The sequence below is a fragment of the Ornithorhynchus anatinus genome, chromosome 17 (assembly GCF_004115215.2).
Source record: "Ornithorhynchus anatinus isolate Pmale09 chromosome 17, mOrnAna1.pri.v4, whole genome shotgun sequence".
Lineage (NCBI taxonomy): Eukaryota > Metazoa > Chordata > Mammalia > Monotremata > Ornithorhynchidae > Ornithorhynchus > Ornithorhynchus anatinus.
The window spans coordinates 32,949,592-32,975,893 of record NC_041744.1 but is presented as its reverse complement, the minus strand read 5'-3'; the positions used below and the strand labels follow the sequence as shown (position 1 = coordinate 32,975,893).

Sequence of the window (26,302 nt, the reverse complement as noted above, 5' to 3'; positions counted from 1 at the left end):
ACTCTTCAGTTTAAAGCAGATTCACATCTTGTTTGCCTGATGATCTCAGAAGAACATTCTCCAAATACGCAGACTCCAGAATAAGGCCTTCCCAAGAGTTTAATTTAGGAGAGTATCTCAAAGGGCATGGATGGATAGGGATGCTGCTTTAGATAAGTGACCAGACAACAGTGTGGGAGTTAGGCAATCATTGCTCCTCAAAAGCCTGGTCTTTGCTTGGCCATTTCTGGAAATTTACAGGTACCCAGGGATAGAATATCAAAGGATTTACTCTTATGTATGGCAGGACAGCCCTTCTGATTCCAGTTCAGACTGGCAAACAGGCCAGTCTGGAGAACTGATAATAGGCAGACACAATTAAAGTCACATGAAATGGGAGATATAAGGTGAGCCATGCAGGAGGGTAGGCATCTCACAAGATCTAAGATCGGGTGCTCTCTTTTTTGATTGAAATAGAAAGGTGGAAAAGAAATTGAATGATAAACACCAGAAGGTTAGAGGGATTTGAGGACCTTATTGTCATTTAATCACGAAGCTGGGCAATCCGACTTTGTGGAGAAAAATACTCAGCACCTCCATAATTTTCTTTCCCATGTCAAGTTTTAGCGTGGAGGGCACCTACAAACATTCACTTCCTGATCTTGCAATTGCTGGGTCAGTTCAGGGTCAGCAATTGGAATACATGTTTTCCAGCCAAGCTAGATGGTGCTCCCTGGGGCTTTCAAGAGTTGAATTGAAGGACTTTGATTCACGAAGACTGGTTGGGGGTTGGTTTAGTTCCTCAGAAGAGAGGATGCCCTGGTGCGGGGCTCCCAGGATTTTAACAGGGGTGGGGTGGGGACCCAGCTCTTTTGGAAGCATGGGATAGCACTCCCCTAATCCGTGTCTGCATGCATTATTCCGAATACAAGAAGTCGTCTCTGTGTGTAAGAAAGCTATTCACATTTGAAAACACTTCTTGCTCCACGTTACAGGGACTTATTATGGGCTAGATCCTCTGGTGAAGGAGAAGGATGCAGAGGAAATTGAAATTTTCAGGGAGCCAGAAAAGGCAACTTTCCAGGTCAGTGAGCTGACTCTTTCTTGTGAAGTGAATAAACTCTTCTGGGCTGGAAGGGACCTCATACACTAGTCTTCTTGCATATCTTCCCTTGAGAATCGACACAACTCACTTTCTTCCCCAGAGCAGTTCATTCCCCTGGGCCTGTGCTATCGTTATTAGACTCGAGTAGTCAAGCTGCTCACTGTTGGCTTATACCACCCCCCTGATCCCGTTGGCACTGCCCTTTGCTGGCTAACTTCAGGTCACTCTGTTCAGGACACCCAGCCGGAGTGCCGCCCTCAAAGGTCCGGGGCTCTGATAGGTTACGGTCCATCTGCCTCAGGCATCTCTGTCCTGCCTTTCTTAGGAGTTGGAAGAGCTCTACGGTCCCTTTAGCGCTGATAGTAGGTTTTTTTCTCTTTCAGCTTCAAATGGATGGCCAGCATGGTTGAGCCTGCCAACAGAGTCGCCGCTCCTGTCGTGATGTAGGCCACGCCTAAGAAGATGTTGCTTCCGCCGCTCCAGGTTACTGTGGACAGGAGTACCCCTTTCTCCCCCTTGAACCTGGTGACGGGGAAATCTGAGCCACTGTTTAAGGGGAATACAGTATTGAGGACTGTCGATATCCACAATCCCATTATGCTTTGCTCTCTCGTGGGAGCCAAAGGCTGAGGGCACCAACCCTGGGATACCCAAATGGAGGCACCTGGGCGTGCTGGGTTCCCCTCCCAGGGAGGTCCTCTTCCCCAGAGACAGCCTTGGGGTGCTTTACTAAAACCAGTGAACCCAGAAAACTTGATTCACGGTGAGCCTTTTTTTTTTGTGGGAACCCCAGAAGAGAGTGCAGTCAGGACAGCTCTTCAAAAGGCAAGCAGCAGCCCTGGGGGAGTGTTTGAAGTGGGGTCTGCTATCATTAGCATTTTAATGATGTCATGTTAATTGTACATGAGGCCTGGGGATTTTAAACATCTGGTGGTTTTTGTAAACCAAAATAATAAACAAACAAAGGGGTCACATAGCAACGGCATGGGAGAAAGCAGCATTTCCCAGCAAAACTCTTGAAAGGCTTCAAGACCCTTGGCAACATAGTATTCAAAGACTCCAGAGGACTTTACTGGAAATCAGCCCTGATTTTTCTTTAGACCCACTGGCCCTCAGGACGCCCCTCTGCTTACCTGCCTGGGAGGGTTTTTTCTTCTCTCAGTGGTTACGCACTGATATCATGATCTCTGATGCCCCTCTCCTCATAGGAGGGATGTCAGGCTGCTTCACGAATAAGAAGGATTTTCTGAAATGCTTACTCAAGCACAAGCACATTGGCCACAGCCCTGATCAAATGAGGTTGCCCTCATAGTCCTCCTGGTTTTAGCGGTGGCCATGAAAACAGCATGGCCTAAGGGACACAGCGCAGGACTAGGTGTCAGGAGACCTGGGTTCTAATCTTGCCCATGGTTCTCTGTGCAAAATGGGGAATAAATAACTGTTCTCTTCTCCGCTTAGATCACGAGCCCCATGCAGGGTGGGGACTGGGTCCGATCCGCTTACCTCGTATCCACCCCGGGGCTTAGTACAGGGCTTGTCCACACTAAGCGCTTGACAAAATACCACTACTGTTAGGAAGGCCAAGGCAAGGCAAAAGGATACTGTAGGATATGGTGAAGCTGTAATTCCCAGCAGGAAGGCCCTCAGAAAACTGTTGGATTCGGTTGAGGCGGCGGTAGAGGTTTTTGAAGGTGGGGAAGGCGGCCACTCGCATCCAGACGATGAAGTCGTTGTTGGTGAAGCCGTTGTTTTTCCAGTCCTCCTCATCCAGCTCATAGATGGGTTTGTTCCAGTAAGGAGGCCTCGCCGTCCCTGTAGAGGGACGGTTGTGGGGGGGAGGGGTCGGGAGCAAGGAGGGAGGAGAAGAGCGGTCAAGTCATCAAGCCCTGTGGCAGGCTGAACATGAGTGGCAGCCTTCCTGTATTCTTAAAAGGAATACAAGAAGAATAAAAGGATCAATTAATCAAAAGTATTTATTGAGCATTTACAGTGTGCAGAACCCCATACCAAGTGCATTGGGAGAGCCCAATACAGTAGAGTAGGGTAGAGATTGATGCTACCAAAATATGAGGGCCCAGAGTCTACAGGGTGAAAAGCACAAATGCACAAACACAGCTAGTCTCTGTTCCCAGTAAAAACAACCACCAGTTACCCTTAACCTTCTAACCTGATTATCTTCTATCTATATCGGCGCTTAGCTCTGTGGTTTGGCACCGAGTAAGTACTCAATAAATACCATAATTATTTTTGTTATTATAGTTGGCATAAGATACAAGTAGTCATATTACCAAATCTACTTTACGCAGAGTACGTTTGTCCAAGGAGCTAAAGAACACTGTAAAGACATCATCTCACTTAACTTTACAACACCCTGAGGGGACAAGTAAATAATGAATGTTACCTGTTCATTCTGCAGCTATGGAAAGTGAAATAGGAAGGAGTCAAAGGTGCATGAAGACGAGATCTCAAAGGACTCAGGTTGATAATTGCATTATTACTTGTTCAAAATTGTTGCAATAGTAGCATGCATTGTGTGCCCTCTTAGTGCATGGTATCGTGCTAGGGAAGTACAGAACAGATAAGTGACACGTTCCCCACCCACAAGAAGCTTACACTCTAACAGCGAAGCCGAGCATCAAACCCAATCAAATGAAAAAGGTCGTCCTGGGGAGCTTGGAGGAGAAACCGATCTCCTCCCAGTTTCCCAAAGCTCCTGACTCTTCTGTTGCTTCCTATGGGGAGCAGCCGGTCAGCTATGGAATGGTCAGTAACTTCCAGACAGAGATTCCTATAAGTCACCAACACCCTTGCTGCTTAAAGTGAAAGGCAGGGGGCTTTACGCTGTGGCTCAGTGTGCTATGAATTTCTGGAGTCTAGTTCCACTGCCTCTCGCACTGGCTACGGGTTCCCAATTCATCTCTGTACAGAACACGTGGTCTCACTAAGGGATCCTCTCATCATCTTAAAGAGAAAGACAATTAGGACTTCTCCTTGGAGGAATTACTAAAATAATTACAACTTTGCTTGTGCTCTCAAAATTGCAATAATGATCCAGCCTCATCTCTCAAAATGGGGGTCTTCTGGAAAAGGGGCCAGACTTCTCCGTGACTAAATCTATTTCACATGCCATATTTCTAGCATAGAGTTGAGGGGATGTTTAGGTAATGCCATGCTGTTTTGTAGAACGCTGTTGCCATTTTTAGCAGGATACAATCAACTTTTCCCAGGCCCACAATGCCTTCTCTAACACCTCCAAAATAATCATAATAATAATAATGGTATTTGTTAAGTGTTTACTATGTGCTAAGCACTGTTCTCAGCACTGGGGTAGGTTGTCCCATGTGGGGCTCACAGTCTTAATCCCCATTACACAGATGAAGTAACTGAGGCACAGAGAAGTTAAGTGACTTGTCCAAAGTCACACAGCTGACAAGTGGCAGAGCCAGGATTAGAACCCAGACCTCTGACTCCCAAGCCCGTACTCTTTCCAAGCCACCCTGCTTCTCTAAAAGAGGGGGCCTGGTCCCCTTGAACATTCTCAATAGAAAACCCATTAATAGGATTGAAAAGTCCTCAAAGACAGTGTTCCCCTGCTTTGCTTCCTCAGAAAAGAGACTTTTGCTTACAGACCAACTAGGGTTTTCAGTATAAAATCTATCTGAGAATATTTTACATTTTCGGCAGCTAACTCTATGAAGGAGGCCAACCTTTAGACAGGTATTATACTGAGAGCTTCGACTGCCACTTGCCTGATGTGTGACCTTCAGCGAGTCATATAACACCTCTGGGCCTCAGTTTCCTCACCTGAAAAATGGGGATTAAATATCTGCTCTCCCTCTTAGACTGTGAGCTCCAGCTGGGACTGTCTTCAATCTGATTTGGAAGAAATTCAAACCTCAGGAAATTCCCTATTCAAAAATGAGCCCAAAATTTCAAAAACAAATAGCATCTCCGGTCATTGCCAGTAGTCTCGCTTCCATTGTTCAAGTTGAGCAGACGAAAGGCAGGCTTCACTGTTGTGTCATCTTGAATACAGAAGGTTGAGAGCTGTATTATATTGCTATATTGTACTTTCCCAAGCGCTTAGTACAGTGCTCTGCACACAGTAAGTGCTCAATAGATACGACTGAATGAATGATCATCCTGTATTTACTAGAGTGCTTACTACAGAACTTGGCACAAAGTAAGCACTTAGACACCAGACACTATTACTATCATCATCTTCATCATCATCATAATTATTATTAGAACCATTCTACCCAAAGGAAATACTCAGTTCTCCCTACACATTTTGGATAAAATGGTGTTAGGCAATTAGAGAACATTTTCTGATAACACACATCTTCCTAGATAGGCTGTAACCTGATGTTGGCCACGATACACCCACATGATAATGCACACTCTTCTTAGCAAGACTGCAACCGTGTGTTTAGGAAGGCTGAATGCTCATTACTAAGTGTGGGCTCTGTGGGATATTCACTTTCCAAAAGTTATGTGAGGGGAGGAAAAGAAGACTGAAATTTCCTTTCCCAATGACTGAGCCTGCCCCAGAGTGGACTCTTCTAGAATGCTGACAGCTCCAGTTGGACTGAAGGGGACTTTGGACTCATCCTTACCGCAGCATCTTAAATCTCCTATAAGTCAAAGAGCCAATGGGAAGGACACAGAGATGTTCTTCCCCTTAATGATAACCTGGAAGAACCTGAGAACCAAATTGGGTGATGGAAATGCCTCCCCCGACCCATCCTCTTAAAAACAGATCCAAACCATTTTGTCAATCAGGGCAAAGGACGTTACCTGCAAAGGCAGCGGACAGGTTTTTGGTCTTGGGGTTTTGGAACTTCACATGTTTATCGGTCCACCATGTAATTCCACTCTTCAGCAATGGGACTGTGATATGGGTGGAGGCGTTGGGGTGGTAGAAGAGTTGGATGGTATCTGTAAGGAAATCATCTTTAGGGGTAGGTTAACCTGTGACCCGTGGGAAACTCAAACAGCCACTCAAACCTCTGAGCTAGAGAGATAATGGGAGATTTCAGACTTCATGGCAATACATCATAAACCCTATGAGAAAAAGACCATTCACATAGAAACAGATGCAGTCTGGTCTACTTCCATCCTGGTGAGTGCTGTTTGACTGGGTGGGGTCTTCCACTTTGGACTTTTAAGGACCCTGGCATTGGTTTTCATGTTTAATTTCCAAACCCCGTGACCAGGCATATTCTGGGAAAGGGAATAAACCCAGGCTACAGTTGGGCTGCTTGGATGGCTAGCTGCACAGTTAAACAGCTGAGGCTCCAGGAAAAGGCCTGGGCTTTACAGAAACTTACCGTTGAACATGCTGTTGGCGATGGCACCACAAGGAGCGATGGGGGTCCCGTTGGCATATGCTGTGAAGGGGGCACAGGTGCTCTCGACCCTCTGGATTCAAGATGACACAATGGTGAAGCCTGCCTTTCGTCTGCTCAATTTGAACGATGGGAGCGAGAATACTGGCAATGGCTGAGACTGGGGAATGCTGTCTGTTTTTGAAATTTTGGGCTTATTTTTGAATAGGGAATTTCCTGAGGTTTGGATTTCTTTGTGCGAGCACAACAGAGCGTGCCAATTGTCTCTGAATAAGGAAGACTTTGAGGCAGGCCTGATGGGGTTAAATATCACACCCAGAGTGCCGTCCCCAAGGACGCACTCTTCTAGACCGGGTGAAGGAGGCCACGCGGTCATCATTTTCACATGACTATGGCCTATGGCTCAGGTCCAGGAAGAGCTGCCACAAGGCTTTCCTTGGCAGGGAGTCCAATTTGCTCAAGAGCAAAATGGCTTAACCCTAAAAGAGCTCGCAACTTCCAGTGAGACTAGGCCTCAGATTGAGTAATGCACACTTGTCTAATGAGGTACCACTAGTAACGAGCTTAAGTTTTGTGCCTTTGCATATATGCAGACGGTCGGTCCTTGGCTGTATGCTATCATGTTTGCTTTTTGCAGGGCCAGGAAATGTTTTTGCTTTTACCTCCTCGTCTCTATTTGTTCTCACCCACAAAGGTACAGCTAGCTCTCCAGTCACAGTCGACTGGTTAGTTGAGTTTAATTTTGGTGAGGCAGACCATTTTGGGGGACACCTTTTCTAGTCTCCTCATATTTAGAGCAGTCGGGCATTTCTAAAAAAGGGAGAGAGGAGCTGCAGAGTAGGGTGAGGTGGGGAGCAGCAATGGTGGCTCAGAGTTAAAGCAGGGAAATAAAGGGGGTGCTAACGTACAGGGAGGAAAGGGCAGAGGAGACAGCTGAGGGGGGACGAGCTTGGGATGCGGGGAGAGGGGGAGTACTGCTCAGCAAAGGAAAGGGCAGTAAAAGAAGGGCAGGGCGGGATTTGTGGCATAATTTACTGCCTGGATAAATGAAAAGGTAAAGGTGGATTCATGACATGGCTGCTTTTTCTCAGTGAGGTGCCCATTTCACAGATCACCAAAGCCACGGTCCAAACAGCAAACGAGCAGTTTATGCCTTGGTTCACACCATGCCTACTAGCAGGGAAAGATTCCATTCCCAATTCTCCCAAAATCCCAGCCCTGAGTGCTCTCCCTAGCCAGTCAAGTATGGGACAAGGACTCTATCTTGGGAGAAACAACATGGCCTATGGAAAGGGCAAGGGTTGGGAGTCAGAGGACCTGGGTTCTAATACTGGATCTTCCATTTCCCTGCTGTGTGACCTACGGCAAGGCATTTAACTTCTCTGGGGCTCAGTTCCCTCATCTGTAAAATGGGGATGCCATACCTGTTCTCCCTCCCACTTGGAACATGAGTTCCACTTGGGAAAGGGATGAGTTCCACTTGGGAAAGGGCTTGTTTCTGAGCTAATTATCTTGTACCTACCCCACTGCTTAGTAGCTTAGTACAGAGCTAGGCACAAAGTAAGTGCTTAACGAGTAACATAATTATGACTATTATTATTAGCATTGTCTATCTTGTAACTACCCTCAGTGCTTAGCAGAGTACTTGGCACACAGTGCTTAATACCTTGATAATTATATGTATATATACACTCAAATACCCACCAACAATCCAATGGAAACAATGCAGGCTTACCTGCACATTTTTTCCCAATAGCTGGACATCACTTCTGGATATGACGTACCGACGATGGTTCTGATAGAAGTTGTGCAGTTTGTAGTACAAGAAAACATTACCCTGGAGGGAAGGAAAACACACAGAACAGATAATAAGAAGATAAAAATGAGGCATTAGTGAGTATGAACAAGAATGATATGATGGGAAAAAGCTGAGGAAAAAAAGACCCTTTCCATCCAGTGGATCTCCCAATAACCTGCCAGGGTGTGTTGGCAAATACCAGGGTAGCCAGCAGGTCTTGAATGGCTAAATTACCCTCCCTGTGCTGGTGTGAGGACTGCTCTGCTACTTTTGGCTTTCTCTCTTATCCTGTGCATTTTTCGCATCCAGATTTCATTTTCCCCATGTCTAAACACCAACAGCAAGCTTCTGTCTATAGCCATGGACTTTTCTAAACAAATTAGAAAACAGCCCTTAGGATGCCAGTACAGGAACATTTAGGGTGCAAGAGTATAGGAAGATCAATATTTCTGGGAATGAAAGCCTCTAATTCAGTGCCCCAACAGAAAAGAGAAAGCTGATCCCCTAATTGTCTCAATGTGTCCCACCTGGAGGTCGGATGGACCATAACAACCCCTGGCCAGCTTTCCCAAGCAGTGTGATTTTGGCCTTGGATCAAAAGGCTTCCATTACCTGGATGCAGCCAGGTGATGGCTTGAGCAGGGGTGGGCTGCATATGTATTCTCTAGACTATAAACCCCACATGGGCTGGGGTCATGCCTACCAACTCTATGATATTATACTTACCCAAGTAAGCACTCCATAAATCCATAAAAATTGACCGACTGATTGATCCTCCAGCTGACTGAAGAGACGGCCCCAGTTGGGTTGGAGGACTGTCCAGACCCAGAGCGTTCATCTCCTTTTTCTAATTCCCACTCCCTCCCCATTCCCCATCCCAGAAACAGCAGCATCACCTCCTCCCTTTGCCCTGAGAAACGTTCCATCTCCGTATCCTGAACCTCCTGGAATTCTGGGGCCAGCAAACGGGAGTAGCATCCAGCCCCGGGCTCAGTTGACCCACAACAAATAGAAATCGCTGAGTGGGAAGGCTAGGAAACCAAGGTCGGAGGGTAGAACCTTCCTGCTACCCACCCAAACTGCTGACTCCTCTCATCAGCTCAGCCGAAAAACACCATTTGCTCTTTTGTATATATAAATGGGGGGTTGTTTATTACTGGACCAACATCCAGATGATGGAACAGACTTTATGTTTTATTGGAAGCTGGAATAGGGATGCTCTTTAATCCCATTTCAGGGGCTGTATAAATGGGAAAATAAATGGGCAGAGGACACACTATACTAGAGACAGTGGTGCTGTAATAGCATGTCTCCGCTGATTCCTTTCCCCCAAGATTAAGGTCAGTAAAGGCCTTCACAGCAATCATCTCCAACTACCGCTGGTGGCAGGTGGGCTTTATGGAGCTTCCTCTCTTTAAATCCACTGGCGCTCAAGGCAGTTTTTCTTGGTTTAAATACAGGGAGTCTTGCATGGGTTTGCTCCCTTGCTGGTTTTCCTCCATGAGAACTATACTCTAATTAGCTCATTGAATGCCCTGTGATTCCCCTAAATAACTGGTTAGGTTTTATGGGGAAGTTTTTCCTTGCAAGAAATAGTTAGCAGCTGGTAACACTTCACCCGATTTTGGATCTACAAAAGCAGAAAACTTTCAGATGGTGACTGCAGCCAATTTCCCTAAGGATTTTTCGTCAAGTAGCATTAATTTTGACTTTTGGGGGCAATTTGGGAGGAACAGAAAGCCCTCTGTGTTAAAAGCAAAGATTTTTTTATCAGGGGAGTTTTGTTGGGCATCACCTGGCTTGATGCCTGAGATTGCAGTCTTAGGAAGTGGCAGACTCAGTCAGAACGATTTGCTGTTTAACTCAGATATGTGACTTTTTGCTGCCCTCCACCTGAACCCCGAGACTGTTACAGGGCAAAGGGGATGAAAGGCAAGAGCCGCTCCTGAGGAGAGAGCTCCTGCAAGATCTGGTTGGGCTGTTACAAATCTCCAGAAGGGTAACTAGTGTCACTAGCTGGGAAAATTGGGGGTGAGATGGTACTTGCCTAACCATAAAGTAGTTGTCAAGGAAGACAACTAATATATGATTTTTCCATGGATCCTTGGTTGCCACAGTCCAAGTCCGAACGTTGGGCTGGATAGACTACTGGTCAGAACCAGAGAATTGCATTAGCACTTGAAACCTAGGGGATGTATGAATGATGGTCAGTCAGTCCATCATAGTGGTTGAGCATTTACTGTGAGTGATGGGGTAGAAATGTCACCAGAAAGTGCATTAATTAAGGGCCAAGGTTAGTTTTCTTCAGGGGGATATTACTATGGATGCAGTCAGGCTGTGAAGGAGTTAGGGAGGGGAAGCTATCTTCCTGGCAGTTCTCAAGTAAAGTTTGGAATGCTGGATTTCTATTTACCTGCATTTTCTTTGAAATGGAGAAGGGGATGGAGCAGTTGCACTCTTTCTCGAAATTAGAAGAATTTTCCCGCAACTTGGAGCAATTTGAGCATATTTCTGTGTAATTGATCTGTTGGACAGAAAAACAAAGGAAGGATGACTTGTTATTTAAAGGGTGAGCACACTGGATTTCTTAAGATGCAACTCCTATGCCCCTGGGCCTGGTGAAAATCCCATTCAGTATTTGCTCAGCCTGTTGTTATTAATAGTGTTCTCCCCACATCCTGAGACACAGTGTGCCAATAAGATGTCTGAACTCAAGTGCTGCTTCGGCTATTAACCCTAAACAATCCACTCACTTCCTCCTTCTGTTCCCCAATTTCCTCATCTACAAATTATCTAGGCCTAGCTGTGGTTTTCTTGCTCAGTTGTTGGCGTCCTAACGAAACAGTGACCCTGACTACAGTACGCTCCACAACCCAGAGGGATGCTGGGCATCAGGTAAACAAACTGTCTGCACTTCATCAAGTTTTCCCTGTGTCTAAATAACAGTAGTAACAATAATAATTGAGGTATTTGTTAAATACTTCCCATGTTCCAAGCACTATACTAAGCTCTGGGATACATAAGAGTTAATCAGATAGACACAGTCCCCATTCTACAAGCAGAGGCCCAGAGAAGTGAAGGGATTTGTCCAAGGCCTCCCTGTATTTTAATCACTGTGATTTATTGAGCACCTGGTACAGAGCACTGGAGGAAGAGTTGATGGAGTCTCTCCTCAGGACCGACAGATAAACCTCATCTTGAGATTTGAGGACGAGGTCTTGTGCAAAGGAGCGAATTACAACTCTAGTGACTGCACAGATTGAAAGGGGCACGGACTGTAATGAGAACGTAGGCGGATGGAGGGGCACCACGCTGCAAGCTGCCTGTGTGACGTTTGCTCATGCCAGCCAGCTAGAGGCAGAACAGAAAAGCACTGTGGCCTAGTGGATAGAGCCCAAGCCAAGGAGTCAGAAGGACCTGGGTTCTAATTGCAGTTCTACCACATGTATGCTGTGTGAACTTGGGCAAGGATCTTAGGTTCCCTGTGCCTGAGTTACCTCATCTGAAAATGGTGATTAAGAGTGTGAACTCCAAGTGGGACATAGACTGTGTCCAACCTGATTAGCTGACATCTACCCCAGTGCTTAGCACAGTGCCTGGAACCTAGTGAACAAATACCTTTAAAAAAATACTAACAAAAACCAAAAAAACACAGAGGCTAGATCCCAGGTCTCCTAATTCCCTGAGCAGTGCTCTATCCACTGAACCAACAAGCACTGTAGACACTAAACATGGCTGCAAAGAAAATGATAAAAGAGATAAGTGCTATAAAGACACCGGTTAATAAGCCATGTTCCTGAGAGGAAGGTATTATTACTCCCAGAGTGAGTTGCAGAGTGAATTTTCTTAAGGTGTCTTAAGGTCCCAGGGGCCCACTGTTGAACAAGCAATTTGTTTCACACAATTGTTTCCCTGGGGAAAATCCCTGCCCCTTCGCCCTCTTGAGTTCTGGGTTTGAATCCAGAAATTCACTGGAGGGTGTGGATGTATATGTGAATATACACATATTTTCATCATTTAAGGGTTTTCTCCTCTTCCTTTTCTTGGGAACACACCAACCAGGGGTAACACTCGGGAAATCCACCTAATAGACTGAGGGCAGTTCAAATAAAAAGAAAAATGTGATAGGAAACTGATGCTAGTTGAATAGCTTGGGTAATTTAAGTGTGCATGCATAGAAGTGTCATTTATAAGGCAGGCAGTACATACTTACATCCTATAGGAAAGCAGCATGGCCTAGTGGAAAGCACACAGGCCTAGGAGTTAGAGGACCTGGGTTCTAATCTTGGCTCTGTTACTTGACTGCTGTGTGAACTTGGACAAGTTACTTAACTTCTCTGTGCCTCATTTCCCCCACTGTAAAATGGGGATTTAATTCCTGTTCTCCCTTCTACTTAGGCGGTAAACCCCTGGTGGGTCAGGGGCTGTGTCCACTCTGCTTAAGTTATATCTACACCAGCACTTAGAACAGTGCTTGACACATAGTAAGCGCTTAACAAATATTATAATACTACGAGGTAACCACCACACAAGAACGGTTTGGTTTTGGATGTAACCAAAGCCACTTCCCATAGTTCTACCCACATTAAAAACAGAATGACAATAAAATCCCCAGCCCCACCAGTGATCCTACATGGGACTGAGGGCCTGAAAAAATTAGGGGTGGATTGATTTACTTATGTCACCTCAGGGGCAAGTCTGGATTAGGGTTGGAATTATCTGATGCTTACAAGAGCACAATGAGACATTTGCAGGAAAACAGTGAGCTCAAGGTGCTGTTTATAATTAGGATCCATTGGACTGTGAGCCCTTCCAGAGCAGAGAAGAGGTCCTATTTGGCTCTTTTATTTCCCCTCAAGACCCCGTTCAGCAAAAAGCAGGTGCTTTATCAATTCTATAGAGGCTCATACTTATCACTGACCCTCATGACCAAAGAGAGGGAGGATCCACTGACCAGAGCAAAGAGTCGGCTTGGGGTGGTTCTGAGCAGAAGAGTAAGCATGGGAGGGGAGCCAGCGTGGGGCAGACATGCCAATGCAGAGCGGGGCGAACTGGCGAGGTCACTGGAGAAGACGGAATGACGGATGGGGCAGAGGGAGGTGTCGCCCTGTGTGTACTGTGACCTGGTTACAGGTCCAAATCCACCAACATAGGCTACGCCAACCTCTCGCCAGCCGACACCCTGGCACTGGCATTAATGTGACTTCTACATAGCTGCTGAGTCTGAACCACTCATGGCAGAGGGAAGAGCCGCCTCCCTGGCAGCATAGGGGTCATTGCAGGGACTGGAAGCAGCGTGGCTTAGTGGAAAGATGACGGATCTGGAAGTCCGAGGACATGGGTTCTAATCCCGGCTCCCCCTTTTGTCTGCTGTGTGACCTTGGGCCTAGGTTACCTCATCTGTAAAATGGGGATTTAGACTGTGAGCCCCATGTGGGATAGGGACTGTGTCCAATCTGTTTGCCCTGTATCTACCCCAGTGCTTAGATCAGTGCTTGGCACATAGTAAATTCTTAACAGATACTGTAATAATAATAATTATTATTATTATTATTGGCTGAGGCTGCTTCCTCTGAGCCTGCCCATCGACTACCATGGCTACCGCTCAGCTCGACACCCTCATCCATTTAATTAAAATAATTGTGTATTTGTTAAGCACTTACTATGTGCCAGATACTGTTCTAAACGCTGGGGTGGATACAAGCAAATCAGGTTGGACACAATCCCTGTCCCACATAGGGCTCACAGTCTTAATCCCCATTTTAATCCCCAATTTACAAATGAGGTAACTGAGGTCCAGAGAAGTGAAATGACTTGCATAAAGTTATACAGCAGGCAAGTGACAGAGCTGGGATTAGAGACCAGGTCCTTCCGACTTCCAGGCCCATTCTCTATCCATGCCACTTCTAAGCCATTTCTTCCATTTCCTTGCCCGTCTCATCTAATTTCTCCCCTCCTGCCGTGCTCACCACCATCCCGACCACTCAACCCCCTCCATTCGCCACCGAGAGGACCAAACCTCAATTTCCTGGACGCTCTTCGCGGAGAGGATGAGGAGGATGCCCATGCCCAGACAGAACGCGCCGATGGTGAAAAAGCCCGAGAGGACGGTCGTGGCTGTGAGCGCAGGCTTCCAGGCTGGCAACTGCTGCTGCTTCAGGGCGGTGTTTTCGGGACACCTGGAGGTGGGGGGCCCGGCACCGGGCCTGCTCACCTTGTCCTTCATCCCGGCCTCGGGATTCAAGAGGAAGCTCCGCTCCCCAAAAGCTTCTGAATCGCAGGAACCTGCCTTGCCCAGGAAACCGTTTCGTTGGTGCTTCCTGACCCTAGCTACTTCCTGGTATTACTCATTAACCAGAGATGCTCTGGGGCCTGGGCTCAGCTTGGCTCACCTCCGGGAGGGAGTGCCAGCCCGCTCCAGCCCTACCGGCCTCTCTCGGTGACCTTTAGTCGGGCTCAGAGGGTTGGCGGTGCTGGTGCTCTGCCTGTCGGCCTCAGACTCCGCCGGTGAGAATGTAGCCTGTGAGAACTGCACTCTGGCCACAGAGCACGGCTGCAGGCACCGGCTGAAACCGCAGAGGTGAAGCCTGATTTCCCACCATCTTCCTGGAGAATCCACCTCCGAACACCGACTCGAGAGCGAGTGAGAAAAACCACCCCAGCCCCCAGGGCCGTGTCTCCGTCCGGTGGCTGAAGCCAACACAGAGGAAGACGGGTCCTGGCAACTTCCTTCCTAACAGGATTCAAAGCAGTGGGGGAGAGCAGGGATGGACAGGCTGCCCTGTCCTGTGACGTCAATTCCCAACTCCGTCAGCCTTGGCCATGGAGTCAGGAACAGAAGGATGGATGGGTTGTTCTATTCAGGCATAATCCCCACCCTCACTGGGAGGCCAGTTTCCTCCTCCTCCTCCTCCCCTAGTCAATCAACTAATGAATCAATAGCATTCAATGAGTGTTTCCAGGATGCAGAGCACTGTTAAGCATTTGGGAAAGTACAGTACAATGGAGTTGGTAAACACAATTGCTGCCCTTAAGGAGGTTACAATCTAGCCAGACAACCCAGAGTCAGAGCACCGAACAAGTACTGACATGGGCAGATTAGCCTTCCCAGCATCCTTCACTTCCTGCAGCGGAAGTGCTCATGAGCTCATCGGGTATCAGACAATAAGGGGGAAGAGGAGGTCATCAGAAAAGTGGAAAGTCACTGTTGAGATTATCGACCGTGTAATAATGGCAAGTGGTCTGCACAGGGTGGTTTCCATTTTTATAAAGGGAGCATTTGTCCATTGAACATTGCTCCAAGCAGATGAAAACTCTCTCACAGGAAGCAGAAAGAACACTAGACTGGGAGTTAGGAAACCTGGGGTCTAGTCCCAGCTTCCGCCACTCGCCTGTGGTATGAACTTGCGCAAGCTACTGAACTTCTCTGGGCCTCAGTTTCTTCATATGTGCAATGATGATAAAATACCTGCAGTCCCTCCCTCTTAGATTGTGAGCTGCATGTGCGCCAGGGATCTGATCATTTTGCATCCATCCCAGTGCCTAAAACAGTACTTGGCACATAGGGAGCACTTAACAAATACTATTATACATTCTCTGTACCACATGTTGAACATCACTATTTGACTGTTTAATCTTTGCTAGAGACTCTGACTTTGTCTGACCCGATTATCTTGTATCTATCCCAACAGTCAGTACAGTGCCTGGCCCAAAGGAGGCATTTAACAAATACCACGATTATTATTAGAGTAATTCAAACTATAACCTCACAATATTAACATTAAATTTTGGTATACTAAACTGTAGAAGGAAGTCCACTAGAAAATATTAAAAACCAAAATCGACAACAAAATAAGAGATTCCAAAAGTCTGCATGCAGTCATTTCTCCACCCCAGCTGAGCACACAAAGACAGAGGCAGTGACAGAGAAGCAGCATGGCCTAGTGGATAGAGCACGGGCCTGGGAATCAGAAGGACCTGGGTTCTAATCCTGGCTCCATCAATTGTCTGCTATGCGACCTTGGGCAAGTCACTTCACTTCTCTGGGCCTCAGTTACCTCATCTGTAAAATGGGATTAAGAAGCCCCATGTAGGACAGGGACTGTGCCCAACTAAATTTGCTTGTACCTACCCCAGCTCTTAGTACAGTTGCTGGCACATAGTAAGCGCTTAAAATAACACAATTACTCTTATTAGATCAGGACTGGATAGAGATGAGGAGGCAGTGGTCCCCCTCCAGCCAACCTTCTCCCTCCCATCCCATCCCGACCTTTGGCTCCACTATTCTCGTGGCCCCAAGTGTGGCAGGAAAATAGGATTGCAAGGCAAAGGATGGGAAAAAGTAGTTGGAGAAGAATGGTAGCTGCTGCAGCAGCAAATAAGGCTAAAAAAAAGAAATATGATTGACCGATTCTAATTAAAGGTACCACATAGTGTGGTTAAGGGAGGGCCAAGAGGGGTCCTGAAAAACCTCCAGGAATAGGAGAGGATGGGCCCGGAGTGAATTCATTTACCAGCTGTGACTGGGCATAATTTTACAATGCACTGAATGGTCTGAAAAGTGGCCGCCAATTAGATAGGGCAGGGCAGGGCAGGAAGGGAACTTACTTAAGCAATTCAACCTAACATCAGAGGTGGAGTTTATGAATCCTAGAGCATAACAAGCTGTATTACATTATTATATTATGGGCCTGCCTGGACTGTGGAGTGCTTGGAAACTGGGGTGCACCAGTATTGCTTTCTGTTTCTAATCCAGAACTGCCTGGCTTGAAACCCCAGAATTAAAGGGGGTCTCTCTCCCTCACAGATTTTGAGTCCTCTGTAGGTCAGGCACTGTGCCTGATCTAATTGAACAGTACTTAGCCCATAAAAGGCACTTAAATACCGCAATTATTAGTATTGTGATTAGTGGGCAGAGTCAAACTGGAAACCAGCTTGGTGTCCTGCTGGGGCTCCAGGGGACCCCTCATTCTAGCTGAAGCTGAGGGGGCAGGTAGTCCTGGGCAGGAGTCTCAAGTCCGGCCTTCCCAGTATGTGAGGAATGCAGGAGACATTTCCAATTGATTTGCAGTGTTTGCTCAAGCCCTTCTGGATGAGAGGATGGATGAAGGCAGGACAGGCAAACTGTGATAAAAGTTCATGGGCCCCACTCACTACAGAGAACCCCCAACCGCTGTGTCGATGACTAATATTTCCCCCAGAGAAGTGTCCCCCTTACCCCCCTTTCCTCATCCTGGTGTCCCTCTGCTCTCCTCTGGAAACAAGCCCTTCTCTCCCTGAACAGCCCTCCTACCTAGTTCATCTCCTACCACCCCTTTCAAAAAAAACAAAACACACACACACACACACACACACACACACACACACACAGTCTCCTTCCCGCTTCCAACCCCCTCTCACCCTTTCACATTCCAGCTCGGGAACATTCAGGGAACAGCGTCTGAAGAGCGGGGAGGTAAGAGTAGCATTGTGTAATGCTTCCCTTGAGAAACTATGTTCAGAAGAATGCTCACTTAAGTTGTCACTGCAATCATAAAAGAACATTGAGCTAGAGGAAACCTGCTGTGTATAGATAGGCAGTCATGAAATGGGGGTGGGGGGTGGCCCACCATCCCAGGGCACTGTTACAACCTAATGGGGGAGGGAGGTTGAGGGTACTTCGAGGGAAAATCATGGGGTACAAGCAGGATTTGAAGTGGTCTATGACGAAGAGTGCAGTAGAGATGCCTGGCCTGAAGTCTTTACAAGGAAATATGAGAGGAATAGTTCTCTCCTTGAGAAAGGAAAAAGACTGTCAGGGCTGTCCAAGCCCAGAGTCGAGAGAGTCAACTGGCAGGGCAGAGAGCTGCCTGACAGAACCTGGCTGTTTGTCCTCATGGCCCAGCCCTTTCAACCTGCATCGGTCTTCAGCTATGTATAGGCATCATACAAAATGCTTTGAATTAGAAAAAACCTAGAAAATGATGATTAAAGATGCTGTTGGGGAGACTCCCTACAAGTCAGAGAAAGGGCAAGGACCCTCATGCACAGGCTTACTCTGCTGAGAAGATCTATACCTCTGGTTGGATCCCCAGCCATTGGACTGACACCATCCTTCACTGATTCAGGCATACTTGGAAGTAACAGGCTGCCGGCAGCTGCTGTCGAGTGATTTAGGGCACCCAGAGATACTCTGGCAATTGAGAAAGAAACATTTTTGAAGTTCTGTGGGCTCTTTTTCATCTTCTATCCTCCTTGCCTTCATGTTCAAAACACCTTTCATATTCCCTCTCATAATCATTTTAAAGTGCCTTCCTAGCTCTAGTCCCACTCTGAAGTGGCAAATTCGGCTAGCATCAGTCATCTAGTTGACCTCTCTGGCCACTCCCTCCTGCTGACAAACATAGTCACTCTCATTATCTTCGAGGGAAAAATCAGAAGTAAAATTACAGTACCTCAGCAGTTGAGTGGACTGTCAATCCAAAATGGAGTGGGGTTTCTGCCTAGGCAGCCGAGTTGTCTATTCAGCTCAATTACTTGATAGAACAGATATGATTTTCGTTTGTCAGCCTTCTTTGGACCCCTCATCATTGGTCCAGCAGTAAGAACTGAGCTGTTATGTGGGTCTCCAGCCATTGTAGCCCTAAAGTAGAGGTTTTAAAATCAAGATTTGGTCAAGGATCTTACAGGCTGGTGGCAGTAATGATTGCTTTGCTATTCCTTTCAAATTCACAACTGGGTCCATCCTCTCAGGAGAGAGATGGTGCTCCCAGGCCTCTCTACACCAGGCTACTTGGCAACTAAAAGTTCTCGGACATGCAATAAAAACTACATATTTCTGGCACATAGTAAGCGCTTAACTAATACCATAATTATTATTATTATTGTTATGTTTTATTATAAGAAGAAAAGAGAGGGAAGAAAGCTAATGTCTCCTTTCTGTTAAGTATCCTAAAAAGCAAAAACAGAGTTATCCCTGATGGATGGTGATTCAACGCTGGAGATCAGAGATACGATGGAATCCGCAGCCCCGGTATCTCATGTGGGATGGGCTTGAGTCTTCATTTGGACAGGACATCAAAAAAGACCCAGCTTCAAAGATTCTGTCCTGCACAGTTTTATCACTCTCATTTCCAGAAGTTCAATGGTGTCTTTCCTTATCTGAACAAGAGCAAAGCAAATGGACACACACCAAGTTAAGATGAGCGGTGCTTCAGTGCATTTATGAAAAGCAACTCTCTTCCTTGCTGCTATTTCCCCAGAGGTTATTCCAGGCAGTGTCATGGTGAGAGATTCTCCAAACCCACATCTGATCTGGAGGTGAGGTGATGACTTAAGGAATGGAGAAGGAGCCCCAGAAAACTTTCTGAGTTTCTGGGTTTCATTAAAACCATGCTTACAGTGACAGTTTTCAAAATCATTTTGCAGTGTAGTTTAGAAGGCTGCTTTCGGGCTCTTTTCTGCCTTGAGTACACTGTTGAGGCTAACTACATATTTACTTTTACCACTACTACTAAAAAGCAATAAAATATGTATTGTCCACAATAAAAGTATATTGTCACCATATGTTATTGTACAATTGGGATGATACTGACTGTCCAGGTGCTCAATCAGATTTGATGTCAATGCAGAATAAAGAACAAAAATATTCTTCTGGGCTTCTTCCAGAATGACTGTTCCCCAACTAGGGCCACTACTGTTGGTACTGATGACTTGAAATTACTGACAAACACATCTGATACTACAACAATCCACTTCTTACCCACCAGCCCCTGAAAAGCATTCAGTGAGTATGGAATAGAATCATTACATATTTGCCACAAGGGGGAGTCAAAGGAAATTTTCATCAAATCTCATTTGGACACTGGATTTCTTTGAGATATATGATGATCCGAAAAATTAGTCAGTTTTCCCCTAGAGACTGTGAACAGTGTAAGAGACCCAAAACAATATATGTAAACCCAATGAGTTATCAAAAGGTCCTATAGCCACACAAGGCTCCAGCTCTTAATTTAAGCCATCAAATATGATTAAAGGAACTGGGGTTGTTTATGCAGAGGAGATTAGCAGTCGAATAAGTGACTGTTCAGAGTTGAGGGGGAGAGAGAGAGCTAGCAAGAAAGAGACCCACCAACACCCAGGTGTGCAGGTAAGTATCTGTGACCAATTTAAGGTCTACTATTCAGCTGACTCTTACAGCTGGAGCACAGGTGCCTGGATCCCATTGAAAAGTAAACACTTCAGCCCATCTAACTACCAAAAGTCAACATCAAGGAGAAAGAGAAGTGTAAAAGCTTGTAGGATTATGGGTAAAGAGTTAACTTCCTCCCTCTACATTCACAATTACCTCAGAACCAAATGCCAGAAACCAATTAGAAGGCCAGAATATGCTGGCTCTTGGCGTCAGGGACTTTATTACCACACATATACTCAAAAGTTCAAATTTAAAGCCTACGTGATTAAAAAAATCGTGGATTACACTGTACCTCGGGAATGTCCATCAGTCTCCTCAACTTCTGATCCCTCCAGTTCCAATCAAAAACCAGATATTTTAAGGAGTTCAAATTCAGGCCATCTGAAAAGACAGGGAGAGTTTTTCTGCAGTGACATTCACGAGACATAGGCTTATCAAAATGATTTTTTTTTTCTTTTAGTTGCTTTGGCCTGCTTGGCTGTCCTCTCTCCAAGCAACTAATCTCTGAACATTAAGTGCTCTCCTTACTCGATAGAAAACAAACTCAACATGCTTTCAAATTTCCTCACCACATAATTCCACTGTGGGATTTGAAGATAAATACAAAGGCAGCGACACTACCGTTAAACCCACCAAATGCTCCTAACCCTGCCAGCAACCATCCCAGAGCCTCTGTGACCCCAAACTACAGGGGGTGAATTTTCCCTGCTGGCCATGATTGGTAAGCTACAGTCTCTGTAGGTTTTGGTGAATTTCACTTCAGCAGAGATGAGCCAAACTCCATGAGAATGGATCTAGACTGGGAGATGACTGGGAAATGGATATAATGTGGGCATCATGATTATCTGTTTGCTGAACCTCTCATTCACTCTTCCCTCCCCCACATCTAGTGGATAGGAGAAATTCACTCCCCCAGGCTAAATCCTTTTAGGACCATGGTAATCATCCGTCCCCTTCGGCAATTCAACTTACATGTTCTGTGCCTCAGTTTCCCCATTGACATGTAGGCTCTTGTCCTGGAATCGGGGAAAGGGGATTGGGGGTGGAGGGGTTGGTCTCCTTATTCCTCTGCCAGAGTCTTTTCCTGCCACACATATCTCCTCTCTGTCCATTTTGGCTCCACAATATTCACTTCTACCACCAGTTGATTTTCCACTATCATTTACTAATTCATCCTTAAATCCTATCCCACAGCCTACCATAGTTACAAAGAATGAACAATGAATCCCAGCTCTCATGAGAACTGACAACATTCTTTCAAAGGAAGATCAACAATATGTACAGTGAAAAACTGATTTTTCTGAACTGCAGCTAGTCAAACTGACTCAACGAACACCCAAACCAAAGGTAACCTAGATAAGCTGAAAAAAAAAAGCAAGCTTATATAGTTGAAATAAACTGGTGTCTCTTTTTCTGAGGTGTGATTACAAAATGGAGATTCATTAGCTAAACGGTTGGATTGCCTGTATTAACTTACACCTCAGAATAGGATAATCAACCTTGTACTGTTTGTAAGCGCTCCCCGAGGCCTTGAAATATTGTAAAGAATGAGTGTTACATGCTTGTGTTTTGCTTCATTAAATTCAAGCCCCTACAGGAGGTACAATGCCTTTCATCTGCTTCGTATAGCACATGTACTCTAGTGAAAAGCAACTTTGCCTCACAAAATATAAACTATTTGCACAATTACTACAAAAATAGTCAACATCTGCTGATATGCTTCTTATAGGGAGAAGACCACTACATATTTTTTCATAATACATGAGTTCAATTTCAATAAATTTAAAAAACAGAACAAACCAAAAAACTAGATGTGGAACTGGGAAGAGAGAAGTACCAATAATGCAGCAGGAAGACTAACACTGAAGGTATCTTGGATGATAACTAGTTTCCAGGGAGGAGAATAAACGATTTACATGGTTACTTTGAGCAATGGTCTTTGTTTAGCTCTGCTATATTTGGGAACGATAAGCTCAGCACAGGCAACTCTTCTGGTTACAATCCCATTTTGTTCCCCGTACTTTCTGCTCCCGAGAAGTAGCAGGGCCTAGTGGGAAGAGCCTGGGCCTGAGGGTCAGAAGACCTGGGTTCTAATCCTAACTCCACCACATACCTGCTGTAAGACTTGGGCAAATAGCTTAACTTCTCAGTACCTAGTTCCTTCATCTGTAAAATGGGGATTCAATACTTATTGTGAGCCCCATGTGGGATCTGATAATCTCGTTTCCAACCCAGCACTTAGTATACAGTGCTTGGCACATAGTAAGGGCTTAACAAATATCACAATTATTATTATTTTTATTATTTCACTTGAGCGTTTCTCATTCCCCACTCACTCAAAAGAATTGCACCTCAGTGTGAAAGTGAAAGTGTTAACTAACCCTCAATCTCCCTCCCACCCTCTCCTTTTCTTGTGGTGTGTTCAGCCCAACTCCCTGGCCCTGAGGAAGGTTGACCCTCTCCTTTCCTACCTTGCTGGACCAGTGCTTTGATTCTGCCAGGAGTTCCCACCCCTAGATGGATGACACCTTTCTCCAGCAACTTCACCTGCTCCTGAATCTGATCCAAGACGGGCACATAAGGGAAGAAAGAAAAGAGAGGGTAAGCGCGTTGAAACCAGCTAGTCCAAAACAAAATCCAAATCAAAGATATTGAGGATAGGGTCTGGTGTAGCATATGTAGACTCTAACTCTGGTCCGGTTGAGAACCCTGGACATCTTCTTGGTCATCGCTAGTGCCCTGTGGAGGGAATGGAACTAGACCGTGAGGGAATCTGAACATCCAACTATCGGGGTCCTGGGAACCGAAAGAAAATGCTGTGCTCCAGTTTTCCCATGTGTAAAACAGGAATTCAATTCACCCCTGTTCTTCCAGAGAAGCAGCGTGGCGCAGTGGAAAGAGCACGGGCTTTGGAGTCAGGGCTCATGAGTTCGAATCCCAGCTCTGCCACTTGTCAGCTGTGTGACTGTGGGCGAGTCACTTAACTTCTCTGTGCCTCAGTTCCCTCATCTGTAAAATGGGGATTAAGACTGTGAGCCCCACGTGGGACAACCTGATTCCCCTGTGTCTACCCCAGCGCTTAGAACAGTGCTCTGCACATAGTAAGCGCTTAACAAATACCAACATTATTATTATTATTATTCCTCCTTCCTAGATTGTGAGGCCCACTTGGGACTTGGGAGTTCAAACTGATTATCTTGTCTCTACTCTAATGCTTAGTACTGTGCTTGGCACATAGAAAGCGCTTAACAAATATTATTGCTATAATTATTGACAATATTACTACCACTACTACTAATAATAATAAAACTCTGGGCGATGATTAAATACAGCTAAAGAAGGATTTGGGAGATGGAATGAAGAGAAGGCTTTGGTGAAACGGAGCTGAAGAGCGGTGGGTGTGCTCTAAGGTTGACCCTAGTGGTTTTCTCTGATTCTAAACAATTGCCCACTTGTCCAGACAGGGCACCGCAGAACTTCTCTCACCTTTATATGCTTTGCAAACAACTTTAGGACCTTGCAGTCTCCTTTGAATGGAGTAATTGACCTAGTGAGAAAAATAGACGGGATCAGACAAGCCTTTTTCAACATGCAGGTTCACAGTTGTATTGCTTTTTAAGTTCAAATGCCTGGAGGAAGCATAATATTTGATTTGTTTGTAAGGAAGTCACTTAGCCTGATTTCTGACTGATCAAGCTAAATGAGAATGTATCTTGGGGACATAACACCATGCATTCATGGCTCTTCATAAGAGCAGATCTGTTACTGGCTCAAATCAATTAGAAATGTAGTTTTAAGAGGCCCTCTTACAGACCCACCTCTTTTCAAGCACATATTCAATGTGTAATAAAATTTTCTAGGAATAGAAAAAAAAGAGTTGAAAACATGCTCTTTTCAAAGCATCAAAATGTCAAGATGAACCCTGGGGTAGCGAGACCAGCAACAGTGCGTGGATGGCAGTGCTAAGGTGCAGTTTTGATACCACAACAATTTTTAGGCCAAAGCTCTTGCTGTTTTAAGAATGGGAGGACTCTAGAGTTGTTTTACACCTGCATTTCCAAGTGCACAGCTAGAACATCCACTCCACTCATCGGGCAGAAGCCTGTTTGTACTGAGTTTAAAAGGACTGAGTTGCTAAGCCACAGGTTTTGGATGTTTCAGTCCATTCAGCTACACTGCCTAATATTCAAGTTGTGTATCAATGGGTCTGTTTCATGGTCTGCATGCCTATTTTCCACTGGCAGTCTAGAAGCGCTTAGGCTTCTTTTGACCTTCTGACCTTCCAAGAAACAGAACTTATCAAGTGGCAGTGAACGAACCGCAAAAGTGTCACTGTTTAAGGGCTCATAATGGAGTTGGTGGATAATCCAGACTCCTGAGTCGACCTGGATCCGGGCCATTTCACTTCTTCCCAGCAACATCAGTAGGTGGTGAACAAACGAAAGGAACTCACGGGAAGCCCAACTCAGACGGCCCAGCTGTTTGATAGTCCCACTGAAAGGATGGGGGCAGAAGGTTGAAACTCTAATCGGTTAAAATCAGGTCTGGGGGCTATTTGTAGATTGCATTTATCCATGTTCCTCATTCACATGGCTGAGTCATCTTTTATTGGAAAAGATGGATAAAGCTACTCACCGCATGACTTCCAAAGCACGGCGAGCAGAACTGCAGACAATCAGCATCAGCACCGATTTCTTCTCCTTGTGGTTTTTACGGAGCTTTGCCCACTTGGGACAGACTGCAAAAGGGAGCACAGAAAATCACCCTCAAAAGGCATCAGGAGCAGGCCAGTGGGCTCCCTGTTTGGAGGACCCCTGGTTAGAGCCCAAATTGTTACAGGACCAGAGGTTGCCGTAAAACTAATTATAAGGTTTCGAGTGTTTACATGTTATGAAGCTTTAACCTAGGCTGAGAATGGAAAACACAAACTCAGGAAAACCACTTAACAATACCCACAACATGAGATATCAAAGGACTGGGCAGAAATAAAATCATACACATCAAACCGTTCAAAAAGGATGTTCTTTTGGGTGAGGAAGTGGCCCATTTGAAAACCCTTCACAAACAGGAAGGTGGAACTGCTTTAAAAATTAAATATGAACAAGGGATGAGAAAAGAATCATCGGTTTAGTAGTCTGACTTGAGGAAAATTGGCATCGATGTCATCACCATCAAGCAGTGAGTCAGTCAAAAACCAATTTCAAAATGTCATTTCTCAAAACTTTCGATTCAAAATGTAAGGAAATCAATTTCTCATTTGCAAAGCATAGATTTTAAGCTCACTGAGAAAATATATCAAATCAGGCGGGATTCCACTGATCCCCAATCGTTACCTCTGGAATGAGCTGAGAAGGCCGAAGAAAAAACGCAAAGCATAAGCATTTACTCACTTTCTTTTAAGTATGAAGAAAAACTGTGAGACAGATCATTGGCTGGGAGGAAACACGAATCTGCAAACATTAGAAAGAACCCAATCAACCAAACAGTGGAGTGGATTAGATGTTGATGGACAGATCTCCATGGAGATCTTTAAAAACTTAAAAGAAGTCAAGTGAAAAGCCTGGATTACAGCATGATTTCATGGCTCACCAGCATCCAGCTTTTTTTTTTAAAGTTCTGTTTGAATTATAAAAAGAAACCAGATTTGTCTTGACTCTCCCAAGGGACCGCTCTATACTCCTTCTAAATGGCGGCAAAGAAAGCTAATGTACCTGGAAAGCATTAATGAAAACACCTCTTCACTGAAGAGCCAGCCCAGGCTGCTCAACACAATTGTTTCCACCCACCTCCCTTGCCTCCACAAAGACCTGAAATCATTTATTCTCCCATCGAACCGAGCATATGGGTGACTCCCACTCTAAGAAGAACTGTGAAAAACTGGAGTTACTTTCACAGGATAA

At 45.5% G+C, this 26,302-nt stretch overlaps 2 protein-coding genes across 5 annotated transcripts in view; both read right to left on the bottom strand.

The window, feature by feature from the left end:
- Positions 1–81: 81 nt before the first annotated feature.
- LOC100089674 (cell cycle control protein 50C-like) lies at positions 82–19,006 on the bottom strand. Of its 4 annotated transcripts, XM_039914455.1 has the most exons (8): positions 18,664–19,006; positions 18,286–18,401; positions 10,644–10,754; positions 8,168–8,269; positions 6,415–6,505; positions 5,882–6,022; positions 2,687–2,896; positions 82–1,622 (listed from the first exon to the last, which is right to left on the bottom strand). In XM_039914455.1, the coding sequence occupies exons 2-8, from the start codon at positions 18,319–18,321 to the stop codon at positions 1,435–1,437; spliced, it is 879 nt and encodes a 292-aa protein (XP_039770389.1). In that variant the 5' UTR covers positions 18,322–18,401; positions 18,664–19,006; the 3' UTR covers positions 82–1,434. The 4 variants fall into 4 exon arrangements, with proteins under 4 accessions (XP_039770389.1, XP_039770390.1, XP_039770388.1 ...); XM_039914456.1 differs by lacking the exon at positions 18,664–19,006 and having other exon boundaries at positions 18,286–18,656; XM_039914454.1 differs by lacking the exons at positions 18,286–18,401; positions 18,664–19,006 and adding an exon at positions 17,630–18,264.
- A 77-nt stretch (positions 19,007–19,083) lies between these two features.
- Positions 19,084–26,302, bottom strand: part of CMSS1 (cms1 ribosomal small subunit homolog) — a 109,519-nt gene continuing 102,300 nt past the window's right edge. Inside the window, exons 5-10 of the mRNA XM_039914457.1 lie at positions 25,793–25,852; positions 25,038–25,140; positions 23,889–23,949; positions 22,874–22,961; positions 20,695–20,783; positions 19,084–19,369 (exon numbers count right to left, since the gene is read on the bottom strand). Coding sequence (XP_039770391.1) covers positions 19,286–19,369; positions 20,695–20,783; positions 22,874–22,961; positions 23,889–23,949; positions 25,038–25,140; positions 25,793–25,852 — 485 coding nt within the window. The 3' untranslated portion in view covers positions 19,084–19,285. The remainder of the gene's footprint in view (positions 19,370–20,694; positions 20,784–22,873; positions 22,962–23,888; positions 23,950–25,037; positions 25,141–25,792; positions 25,853–26,302) is intronic.

Bases quoted from the DNA above. Each gene is read 5' to 3' on its own strand.
- LOC100089674 (XM_001518969.5), bottom strand. From the start codon at position 14,456: ATGAAGGACAAGGTGAGCAGGCCCGGTGCCGGGCCCCCCACCTCCAGG. The intron at 8,270-10,643 runs GTAAATAGAAAT...CCTTCCCTCCAG, and splicing joins CCATTTCAAAGAAAATGCAG to GGTAATGTTTTCTTGTACTA. The intron at 1,623-2,686 runs GTATCCTTTTGC...ACAGTGGCTCAG, and splicing joins CAGCTTCACCATATCCTACA to ATTTCCCCGTCACCAGGTTC.